The following is a 12,804-nucleotide window of genomic DNA, read 5'->3' as shown; positions in this document are numbered from 1 at the left end:
CCAAAAGAAAAAAAAAAAGAGAACTGAGAGCACTGACCGGGCAGCATTCCGGCGTGGCTATTGAGGGTGATAAGGTGTGACAAGGGTGGATTGAGGCTTTGGACCTTTTCTCTCAATCTAACGGTTTTCTCAAATTCTACGGTTAAAATATCGCTAGCACACCTGATACCAAGGTGTCCTGCTAGCTTTCTTATATCTCTCCCTAAAAATAAATCTCATTATGTTTATACCCTTGAGTCTTACTTACCTATGTGTGGGTATCAGATTGGTCAAGGTAGATATCGATCTAATCCGATCCAAATTTTAGAACCATCATTATCTGATTTTTAAGATTATGATTCTTACCCTACTTGCTGGTGTAGATATACATCTAAACAAAGCAGACAGAAAGACCATGCTACGCTACTCACACATCACTTTCCATTGGTAGGGCGCATTAATGTATACTTGCGCCAGCAGGTAGGGTTCTTTCCCTTATAAAATTTTTTAAGGGTCCTATTTTTTTCTTGTTTCCGTAAACGTGTTTTTCTATGCTTAGAAACGAAAAAACACCCCCGAACCGTTTGATTTTTTTGTTTCATTTTCAGTTGTTTTTCGAAATATAAATATAAATTTATGTCTATTTTTGTGTCTAAAAAAAACAATGGAGAAATAAGTCAAACTTATTTTTTTTGTTTCTAGAAACAGGTGGGAGGGACAAAAGTTGTGAAAAAACCCAATAGACTTAAACCAACTCCAACCCATTGTTGAAACTTCTCACTTTAAAAACGGTGACTCCAATCTAGTTGTGAGAAGTTCACAGTTTTAGACTACCTTCATCCTTTTGAAGCTCATCTCCACGAAGCATATCTACAACTCAAATATTATGCCTTCACTCATGAGCTGCATTCCTGCAACATCGTGTCTTAAATATGAATAAACTATTGAAAATGTTTCAAAAAATAGAAAAATAAAATATGTTTTTGTAATTTAAAAAACCGTTACGTAGCACAAAAGTGAAAAACTATTTCAATTATTTCGAAAAACAAAATCAAACGGACCCATTATGGGTTGAAGTGTATTACACGTTTAAAAAAAAAAAAAGTGTGTATTACAGACGTTAGACTCATTTATTTATTTCTTCCCTATCATTTTCTTTTTATGGGTATTTATTATCATTCCCCTACACTTGGCCTATATTTACTAAAATTCTCATGCTTTTTACATTTTTTTTACTGATATTCTCTTATTTTTTTTTTTTTACATCTCTTTTTCCCCTGTTCTTTTTAAATACCCAGATTACCCTTCCTTTTCACTTGTAATCTATTACACTGTTTTCAAATTAATTGGTTCAAAATACAGTTTGAACCAAACCACTTACAAGTTTTGTCTCATCCAATCATCAAGGGTATTTTAAATTCAAAAAAGAATAATTTTGTCTCCAATCTATATCTATATCGTTATCATATGTTTCAATCGGGTACCACACTTTTTTTTAATTTTTTTTAATCCTTAAATTGGCTGAGACTGATATCAATCTAATACCAATAAAAAAATTGATTGCTAAATTTGTAATGATGGATGAGATAAAAAAAATAATAATAATAAAAAATATATAACATCCCTGATGATTGGATGAGATGAAAAAAAAAAAATAGTAAATAAATAATATCTTTAAAGATACATCAGTTATGTCAATATCCTTGATGATTGGATGAGACAAAACTTGTAAGTGGTTTGGTTCAAACCGTTTATTGAACCAATCAATTTCAAAAAAGAGTAATATGTTATATGTGAAAAGGAAGGGCAATCTAGGTATTTAAAAAGAGTACGAAAAAAAAAGATGTAAAAATAAAAAAGAGGGGCATATCAATAAAAAAGTAAAAAGTAGGAAAATTTTAGTAAATATAAGCCAGTTTAGGGGGAGTGATAGTAAATTCCCCTCTCTTTCTACGTTTTTGGTAAGAAGCATTTACTCGATTAAGGTAACGGACATGAGAATTAAGACTTGCTGATTCGGTTGAGATCTTCAGAAAATCAGATAATTTATGCTCTTTCGCTCTCAGTCTCTGTGATTTACAGAGAGCCTTGAAACCCTACGGAGCTTCCGTTAATGGCGGTTAGAGGAGCCTTGCGCTGCCATTGAATGGTAAGAAGTCGAAGTCAATTTGCTGAATCTTCTTAATTTCTTTCTCAGAGCCAAGAATTTTAACTTCAGCTTTCTGAATACTCTCTCTCTCTCTCTCTCTCTCATCGTCATTCGTCATCGTGGTGAGATTTGATTTTGTGGATGTCAATGGAGGAGGAAAATATTCATGTGCTTCTGTAACTGCAGAAGGGAATTTTGTGTTCTGATCGGTTTTTATGAATGTGAGATATTTTGGTTTTGATTGTTTTAGATTGTGTTTCTGGTTAAGAAGAACGAATCTAGTGTGTTATTTTATTTTATTTGTTATTTTCATGGCTATATGGGTTTTTGGAGACTCTGTGGATCGTTCTACTTGTGAACCTATGTGTTAATCTAATTGTTATTTTATTTATAGTTTTAACTATCCAGATTGAGATGTTTCTCCTTAGTTTATGGTCATTTTCTTTTTCCTGGTCAGTGGAGTTTAGTTTTATGGTTTTTTTTTCTTTTACATTTTTGCTTGCATATTAATATTGGTTATATTCTACTTGGATTATACGTCCATTTCAGTTTTGAGTTTAAAATTTCCTCGTGTTAGAAAGAGGAAGTAGAGCCTAGTCTTGGTGGAAAATGTAGCCATGAATGTGAGTATGCATCTCATTGAGACTAATGCTAAAACTTGAGTTGTTTATCCATCATTTTATGTAGTTGATTTTGTTCTGTATCTGAACTCTCGAGAGATAGTTATTGTATTTCATTTTATTTTTGTTGTCATTTTGAAATATATATGATGGAGTTGGCCTCAAAAGTCATGCTTTTTGGCTGATACTGGAAGGCAACTGAAGCTTCTATGTGTTGGTTACTTTGGATTTGAGCATGTAGCTTGATTAATGTGATGCACTGCAACCCTGAGAAAACAACTTCGTGCATAGACTATTAAAAAAAAAAAAAAAAATCTGGGAATGTGGGGGGTTTCATTTCATTTGTCTTTGTGTCAGAATTGATAGCTTGCATTTCGTATGGGAAGGACTTTGTGGTTATGGAAGTTCAATTGTTTGTCATTGTATTTTCTTTCAGGAAAGCTGCTTTTTGTTGAGTGTGAAGCGATGTAAAGCTGAAACCATTTGATGCACGTTTATAGTCATTCATGGGGTTAGATTCTGCACTTCATTGCTTGTCATAAGATTATTCAAAATTCAGCGACCAGGTTCAGGGGGGGACTTGCCCCAGGATAGTGAGCAACCCTTTTCCTGTAGCCCGGAGAGTTAATTCCTCCTATGCAGTTATGATGGATGATGTGGAGGATGGGAATTTGGGTCCTTATCAGGATAGGCCCAGAACTTTTCCAACAATGCGTAGTAAACCTTATACCCCATTGGTAATGTTCTATCACTTTTTTCTTATTTCTTCTTCCCCCATTCTTGAAAACAGGTACATTGTTGTATGTCTTTCATATTTGCTCGTTATCTCATACATTTATTGCCTATAGGTCAAATTCTAGCTTGATGTTTCTTTAGGAATTATTTTTACCTTTTCATCTACTTCTAGCAATGGTTATCCTAATGCATGTCTTGGTGGGGGTTGGGATGCTCTCAATAGAAATGATAAAAGTAAACAGCTAATTCAATGACAATTGATGAAAGAAGGTACTTGTTTTAAGAGTTTTGTGAAATATGTTGCATAACCTTAGCATGAATTTGATAACTTGAAGAATGCGAGGTTGTTGTCCAAGTTATGCTTTGTATCTTTTTGGCTAATTTTTACTTTATGCTAATTCCTTAAATTTTCTGCCAAAACACATGGTTGATATTAATTAGTGAGTGCTTGCTTATTCATTATGGAAATGCTTGATCCGCTTCTCTCATCTTCTAGTTCCTTAGCCCATGTTTCTAGACCACTAGAATAATGAACTTAAGTAATAGTCACGGCAGAGAAAACCTCTGTTCTATATTGGATAGTATCGTCTTCAAATGGGATGTACGTGATAAAAGGGAGTTAATTAACCGAGAACTTAAATTTCATTAAAATTCCTGAATTTGAGCAAAATAGTAAAAGAAAAGGAAAGGGAAAAAAATGGAATGAAAGTAGGATCAAAGACAAAATGTCTGTTTGTATGTCATGCTAACAACCATGAGCCATTAAGCTTCTTGAAGAAATATATTTGTATGCTATGCTGTGGGTAGCAGAAAAAATGCCTCGGCCATTTAACCAAGAAAATATCAGGGCTGAATGGATAATAGAAGAAAATTGAATAATCTCATGACATTGAATATCAACTGTTGCTGCTTCCACAATCTAGAGCTCTAAATGGGTAACGATTAGTAGCCAGCTGCGTACGGAAATCAAATCATGAAAAATATGATGTGGTGGGTGGGTTTGTATGTTGACTATAATCACTTACGATTGCTAACTGTTTGCTTCATGCAGATTCTCCGGATTCTCATGGGACTAAATATCCGTGTACTTGTTACACTTTTGCTCATCTGCTTTGGAGCTGTCTTCTATATGGGAGCAAGTACTTCTCCAATCATTGTGTTTGTCTTTTCTATCTGCGTCATCAGCTTCCTTTTTTCTATTTATCTCACTAAATGGGTGCTCTCAAAGGATGAGGGGCCTCCTGAGATGGTTCAGGTACGTTTTATTTTGATAGAAAATTTAACTTGTGCACCTTTGAATTATTGTTTCTAAAATTAAATTTTTTTAATTCTCTCCCTCAAAATCTCATTGAGTGTTTCTGCCTCCTTTTCGTCAATGAGTAATTAAATGTACTGTGGGCTTAACATGGTTACTAATAGTTACTGTTAACTCTAACTAGGGAAAAAAGTTGGGAAGAAAATTATGGGATCTTTTTGTTCCATCTACTTGGTGGCTACATGAATCATATTCTGCTTCTCCACTCTATCTGCCATATCTTCTATTAAATTATTTGTTACACTACTGTAACCAGACAGCCAATCCTAATTTAAAATTAGGAATCAAAGATTTGATTGGCTGCAACTCAGGCCCAGGTTTAGGCTATTTTCCTGACAATAAGAGCTGGCTGGTTAGTATGTTCCAGCAGCCTGTGACGGGAGAAAAGAAGGGGAATATGGTAGGATTAAGGGAGAGGAAAGAAAACAAATTGATTGGAAGAGAGAGATACACAACTCAAATCCAAATTCTGTATTTAATTCCAGTTGTATGGGAGGGGTTTTACATGCATTTAAGGATCTAAAAATAGTAAAAATAAAGTCCTCCTAAATCCTAATATCTAATTTCCTAGAATAATTACAACAACAAACTCAGACTTATCCCAACTTAATGGGGTCGGCTACATGGATCCTAGCAAGAACAAAAAACAACAAAAAAGGGGAAAGTACTTTAGGACTCTTATCTTTCTAAACTAATAGGACTACCACTCATGACAAATTAACAGCTAAGAAATTTGCCTCCACAAGATCCCCACGCTAACTAATTTCTAATATTAAAATTAACTCCACTTTGCATGGCATACCAATGTGCCCCACTAATAAAATCTTAACAAAATACTATAATACTGATGACACCTAAACTGTAGACTCTTAACAGATTGAAAATATCCCATGCAAGGTTCAAAGTATCGTATTGGGCAGATATCGGTATTAGTAAGGCTCGATCAATACAATACCACTACAGAATGCAAAAAAAAAAATTATAGTTATTGTACTGTACCGACTGCCTTTCCAGTGGGGGTAAGGCTACGTACATCGTGATCCTCCCCAGTCCCCGCAGTGACAGGAGCTTTGTGCACTGGGTATGCCCTTTTTTTATTGTACTGTACCGACCGTATTGGGTTGATACGAACCGATACAGGTCGTTACAGTACGATACACTCGATACAGGTACATACGCTGTAAACCAAGGCGGAGGAGGAAGAGGCAACAGCAGCCACGACGGCCACCATCAGAGTAGCAACAGCAGCAGCAGCGGCGGCCACAACTGCTGCATCGGAGCAGAAGCGGTCGCTGGCTACAACCAAGCCACCGAAGAAGAAGATGACTAAATTGCAGCGGGCGGCGGTGATGACAACGATTGCGAGGCGGGGAGGTGAAGAACCCTTCTTCAGATAGAGACATCGTATCATGTTCTTGCTCAGATTGGGACACGATCCCATATATACCTATGTATTGCACCCTCACATGCTGTAAACATGGCGACAATGATGACATGGTGTCTGGTGAAGGCGAAGAACCATTTCTAAGACCTTTTTTATTTTAGTTTTGCACCAACAAAAAATGAGTAAGTGCTGAGGTTAATTACTAGTTCTAACTTTTTTCTTGGAAATTTTAGTCGAAGTTTTGGATTCTGTTCGGTACAATTCATATTCTTGTTTCTAAAGCTCTCCTAACATTACGGTCTCAGTGATGGCTTTCTAGAAGCCTACAAGATTAGGTTTCAGAAGCTCAGATTAAACGGGATCACAGTGATGTAATAGCAACAACCAGAATTGAAGAAAACTTGATAACAGTAGATCAACAACTCAGATGGATGTAATATTTTGATAGCAAGTTAATAAAATAATCATCAACAACTCCTCAAATCTGATTTGAATCCAACAGCCAGGGTATGAGTTATGACAGTATTTTGCTTAAGGTAGGATTCTGAAAACCCTGAGATTGATGGAAGCTTTCTAATGGCAGTACAGTATAGTTTAAACAGTTTAGAAATTGGGTACGATATGGTAACAGCAAAAGATAATTGCACAGATCTGATTTATGCCCACAGAAATTAATCTTTAATCACAGCAGAAAATCAGTACATTAAAGGTTAAACAATGGGAGTTCCAACTTGGTGGGACTCTGTTTAAATCAGAACTTAGATTCAAGGTTTGAAACCATTGGGCTGCTTAGAACAGCCTGCAGTTACTAAATCTGAAATCAGAATTTGATTCTCAGTTGTGAAATTTCAAGAACTAGGGAGTTTCAGATTTATGGGACTCTACTCGACTGACTCTGATTTGAAAATCAGACCGATATATTGGCCTGTGGCTTCGGAATTCAAGGTCAGAATTTGATTCCCAGCTGTATGAAGCCAAGAACTGAATATTTTCAATAATTTGGAATGCTGTAAAACAGAACCAGAAACAGTACTTGATGAATAATGGAAGGGAAAGAATGAAGAAGAAGATATTAGCTCAGCTTTCCACTGAGAACTTGATGGTACCTCACCAACTAAACCTTGGAATCTCGCCTAGTGTTGCTGCTAAATCCCTCAGTAGCTAGGTTCAACAACAACAAACAACAGCAGCCATAATCTTATCCCAACTTGATGGGGTTAGCTACATGGATCCGACATGGTCTAAGATAATAGTAAGCATGAGAATAAATTGCAGTACCAAAAAGAAGTAAAAGGAGGTAAAAGAAGAAGTCAAAGCAGCATCACTGGAACATCCCCTGCTACACGGGTCCCTATGCTCTATTTACCGCTATTGGAGGTCATACTAGAATCGAGCCCTCCCATTTGCATATCTTTTCTTACCACTTCGTCAATATTCATAGGCCTGCCTCTCCTTCTGGCTCCATGTAATTGAAACTGGTCACTCTTCCTTACTGGGGCATCCATGGGTCTCTGTTGAACATGGCCGTACCACCTCAACCGGCTCTTGTGGAGCTTGTCCTAGATTGCTGCAACCCCTAACTTGTTTCTGATGCAATCATTCCTTACTTGTCTCTCCTGGTCTTGCTGCACATCCCTCTCAACATCCTCATCTTTAATATTTGGACATTAAACACAAGTACTAAGTCCAAAAGGCCAATATGAGTAGATCTTTAATATCTGTTATAATATAAATCCAAACGGTACTCTTCACTAGTTGCTTGACATGGATTTTCATACCTTGAGAATGGGTTGGATCTGAGGTGTGACTGTGTGAGTGTGTGACAACTTGGATCAACTTCTTTCAATGATTTTCAATTTTGGGCATATTCTTCGGTTTTGCAGCCTGAATATTTTGTTTTCATCCAACTGGAATCGAAAACATTTTAGTGCATTTGGTCAGAACTGGTTTGAGCTGTACATAAATTAGTCATATTGGCACAATCATGCCTATCGAAATTCAAGTAGAAATATTTTGGTTTTGGCTGTGATTAACATTCATTCTGAAATTGAAATTTGACCCCTTGCTCCTGGTTTTGGTCTGTTATTTTTTCTTTTCAGCTTCTTTTGTTTTTGTTGAGTACGTGTAGCTTTTCATACATTGGAAGAGTGCTTGTATATGAGCTGTTTCTTTAATACTGGTCAACTCATATAAGCCTTATTCTCTACTAAATGGGGTCATCTGCACAAATCCTGATTCACCTTTCGACTACATTTGAAGTCATTTTCTACCCAAAGCCATCCATGTATTTTGTTGCCTCTTCTCCCCAGCTCATTCTCAGTTTACCCCTTGTTCGTCTAGCTCCTCTAATCCTTTACTAGATCACTCCGTATTGATATTGGTTTACCTAATGGCCTCCTCTTTACATAGGCAAAGCATTTCCAGTCACTTTCCCTCAATTTGCCGCCTGTATGAACTGTTTTTTTTTTTTTTTTTTTTCAATTGACTTTCCCTCAATTACTAAACTGTCTCTATGATTGAAGATTTTTGTCAATGGTTCTGCTATCAAAGTGTTCAGTTATATGTTGTGATTATCATTTTGGATACTGATGGTCATTATAAATTTAAATATATCTATGCTTTCTGGTCTGGAATAGTTTTCTTTCTGTTTAAGCAGTTTTATGTTTGAACCTGATGTCAATTAGCTAGTTTGAGTACTCTTTTTGGAAATTATTCTAACGCATCACGTGAAAATAATTAAACAACTGGTTCTATGTGCACCTGACCTAAGTATTCTGTACACTTTCTAGATATCAGATGCCATACGGGATGGAGCAGAAGGCTTTTTCAGGACTCAGTATGGGACCATCTCCAAGATGGCATTGTTGCTAGCACTAGTAATTTTTGGCATTTACTTGTTTCGCAGTACGACACCTCAACAAGAATCCTCTGGCCTTGGGAGGTGCTGTATGCTATTCTCTCTGCTTAAGTTTATCAGCAGTTACAGATGTGTTATTTCTTTTCCTACTGTTTATAACTCATATTTCTGGCATTTTGTTCCAGGTCCACATCTGCTTATATTACAGTTGTTGCTTTTCTTCTTGGGGCTTTATGTTCAGGTGCTGCTGGGTATGTTGGAATGTGGGTGTCAGTACGTGCAAATGTACGAGTTGCTAGTGCTGCACGGCGTTCTGCAAGGGAGGCATTGCAGGTTTTTTACTCTATACGATTTTTAGGATTTGGTTGATTGAAAAACCCTTCCTGATTTTCTCTCATAGAAAATATTATATGTAGGTTGCTGTTCGTGCTGGTGGTTTCTCAGCCATTATTGTTGTTGGTATGGCTGTCATGGGTGTGGCAGTTCTCTATGCCATATTCTATGTTTGGTTGGGGGTGGATTCACCGGGTTCGTTGAAGGTCACTGATTGTAAGTGTTCAAATTTAGTTGTTCCATCTCTTAGTTATTATTTGCATTTAGTTTCTTTTTTTATTTGACTTATTACAAATAGATGAGCTTACTGAAAATGTGTAGTTTCTTAAGTGTATTCCCCATTTCCTCCGTACATCATAATGATCAAGCTGATGATGCTGTGTGCAGTGTAGAATAATGAACTATCTGTTTGTGAAGTTACTGGATATATGATTTTGCCTTTTACTTAAGTGTTAAATCCGTTTGTAACCAACCCGGTTACAACAATGTACTTATTCTTAATTTCTTATTCACCTCACTTTACTCGTAACTTTTTTTGGCAAGGGGTCATTACGTAATTTCACCCCTCCTCCCTCTCTCGTTCTCCATCTCCAACAGAAATTTCAATGCACACAACCAACAGTCCCATTGACCCATAGCGAAGGCTCACCAACATTTGTCAATTCACACTCCCACTGACCCCTCGATTGTTAATTCTCTAGCAGTGGTCACTTTCCTTGCCAATTTGTGCTTGTGATCATCTTGAGGATGGGAAACATGGACACAAGGGATGTTTCTGCAGTTGGAAGAGAATCAGTCAACGGATGAAAAATATCATGTCCTTCCCTCTCTCCGTGTGTGTACAACAGTAACCCCGCTCATATCCTAGCCCTCCCCCACCCCTGCAATTTCCTAGCACCACCCCATCTTGGTTGAGGTGTCGGTTTTCTTCTGTACCAGTCCTTTCATTAGGACTTGACTTCCATTGCCTCTTATTTTTTACTATTAAATGATCAACGAGAGAAGGAAGCTTCGTCCTCGGACACTTCTTTTCCCTTCTGGCTTGGCTTTTATGCTGTTCATCTTGTCCATTCTTCTCAGAATTTTTTTTCTGCATCTGTTAGGGCTTGATTTCATGACTAGTTCTAAATAATTGAGTCATCTTATTTGCAATCGAGGCAATAGAGAGATGGTAACACCATTGGCTTTGAGACAAAGTCAAAATCTGTGCTTGTGGAATCGGGACAGATTGTTGGTGATGGTTTAGGTGGTTTCCACATCCAGCACCAGGTAACCCTACCAAGAGACTTGATAGAAGGATACCCAACGTCCAGATTTAGAATTGAATCACTCAGTCGGGGTTTCTGAGTATATTTTCGGCTGAAAATAAATGGGTTTCTTGGGCTGAAAGCCTTCAGACTCAGATGGGCGTGGATCTGGTTGTGGTTGGTAGTTTGAATTTCGGACACTTCTAATCCGTGAAGAGTATGAAGAATTAGGGTGGAAGGCATGATTGCCACCCAAGATAGGGTATGGTTTTATCGCTCCCATGACCAACTTGAGAAGGAAGGAAAGCATCATCAGCTTCCGCATCAATGTCTGGTTTACCAGGGGCTGAGAAGCAAACTAGGAAGGTTTGGGAGGAGCCATTTAAAACAGAAGTCAAGGGTCTGCCAAGAGGTGAGCTGGAGCCAATGGAGAGGGAGAGGGGAAAGGTTGGACCATATTGTGAAATTACAACATTAACCTTTCTACCTTACTGCCACATCAGTATATGATGGGCAAAAACTCAGGTAGAAAATTCTGTTTGTAACATTCATGTTTACAAACAGTTGCACCCTCTTCTTGATGGTGTTTGTTTTATTTCATGTTGAGATTGTGCTTTTGCAAGGCTTCAGTGTCCTTGAGTTTTATTCATCCTTCCGCTTGAACCAATTCAGTGAAGAAACCCGATCATCCAGTCAGAAAAAACCTTTTCCCATTGTTTAGTCAAAACTGTTTATGTAACTTTTTTTTAATATGGAGCAGCAATGGTGGAATATGATGAAAAATGGTGAAAATATGTGTATATATGATATCTATGTCATAAGGAAATGTGTTTTGGATTTTATGGTTGACTCTGAACAGTTGAACACAATCATGCGTGCCCACATTACCATACACTAATTGTTATATTCTCTAAAAAATGTGAGCGAGTGAGTGAGTGTGCATAATTATAATTCAACTTAAATGATTTCCTAAGAGTGAAGTATTATATACTTACATGGATGTGTTTAGTGTAGGTTTTAGGGTTGCTTTGATCAAGGAGGCCACTTGTGTGGGGGATGGTCTTAATTGGCCCTATGATTTCTTATGAGGTGAACATACAGCAGAAAGAGGAAAGGATGTCCCCATACATAAATATCAGTCATTAGGATAGCATGAACTAATGTCCTGCTCTACAAAAGGATATACTTCCTTGTGACTAAACACTTAGGTTTGATTGTATGGTTATGGAATGCTGTAAAATATAGATTCTTCTATGGTTTTATTTTCATGTTTGTTTATTGTTTTGTGTACCATGTACTCAAGCTGTTGAGTTTACTTCACATGACGCGTTTGAGTATGCGAAGTCTTACAATTTCCTAACAAGTTGTTTTTTCCATGATTTGTTGGTTGGATTTTATATACATATTTCCCAGTGCCTCTTCTCCTGGTGGGCTATGGTTTTGGAGCATCATTTGTTGCCCTTTTTGCCCAGTTGGGTGGAGGAATATACACAAAAGCAGCCGATGTTGGAGCTGATCTTGTTGGAAAAGTAGAGCAGGGGATACCTGAAGATGATCCTAGAAATCCTGCTGTCATTGCAGATCTGGTATTTTTCTCTTCTATGGTTGAATGTTATTTACTGACAAATTTTTCTGATTTTCATGGCATCAGTTTTAAGTTTTCCTAGGTTATTGTTGACAAATAGTACTTGGTAAAATAAAAAATGATTCTTGGAGAAAAGGGGTGACAAATAAGTCAGTAGCAAAGGGACCAAGGATCTAAAGATATTGGTATTACTACCTGGATCTTGGCAATAACAATTCAGATCGGTATGGATCATATGATCCAAACAAAGGATCTGCTGGCTTGGTGGGAAAAAACCTGATATTACAATTGAGTTGGCTTATCTTGTACCCATGATAGTTCAAGTAACTCCCTTCCAATGATTATGGGCGGATCAGGATGGGACTATTTGACTGGTCTGCAGAACCATGAGGAAGACTGCTGTTTATGATATATGAGCATTGAACTCCTTTGCATGATAATTAGTCTAATGTAGGTGTGAGTGAGAGTGGGACGTTCATCAAAGGGATCAATTCCTTAAAATATTTTCCTTAAACTGTTGCAAGTCATTACCTATGTTGGGTTTGAGGATAGCTACTTAGAGCATAATTGTTTAATATTTGGATCCATCACCCCCTTCCC

General features: G+C 37.2%; 1 protein-coding gene across 2 annotated transcripts in view; it reads left to right on the top strand.

The window, feature by feature from the left end:
• The first annotated feature begins 1,938 nt into the window (after nt 1-1,938).
• LOC122073969 (pyrophosphate-energized membrane proton pump 2-like) overlaps nt 1,939-12,804 on the top strand; it is a 17,258-nt gene continuing 6,392 nt past the window's right edge. The window contains exons 1-7 of one of the 2 annotated variants that reach the window (XM_042638717.1): nt 1,939-2,128; nt 3,185-3,485; nt 4,535-4,738; nt 8,972-9,123; nt 9,225-9,372; nt 9,456-9,588; nt 12,033-12,205. In XM_042638717.1, the coding sequence (XP_042494651.1) occupies nt 3,393-3,485; nt 4,535-4,738; nt 8,972-9,123; nt 9,225-9,372; nt 9,456-9,588; nt 12,033-12,205 (903 nt within the window). In that variant the 5' untranslated portion in view covers nt 1,939-2,128; nt 3,185-3,392. Of the gene's footprint in view, nt 2,129-2,211; nt 2,350-3,184; nt 3,486-4,534; nt 4,739-8,971; nt 9,124-9,224; nt 9,373-9,455; nt 9,589-12,032; nt 12,206-12,804 lie in introns of those variants that run through there. The other variant, XM_042638718.1, reaches the window with a different exon arrangement.

Source organism: Macadamia integrifolia, chromosome 3 (genome assembly GCF_013358625.1).
Source record: "Macadamia integrifolia cultivar HAES 741 chromosome 3, SCU_Mint_v3, whole genome shotgun sequence".
NCBI classification, from domain to species: domain Eukaryota; kingdom Viridiplantae; phylum Streptophyta; class Magnoliopsida; order Proteales; family Proteaceae; genus Macadamia; species Macadamia integrifolia.
This window is presented reverse-complemented; position numbering and strand designations above follow the sequence as displayed.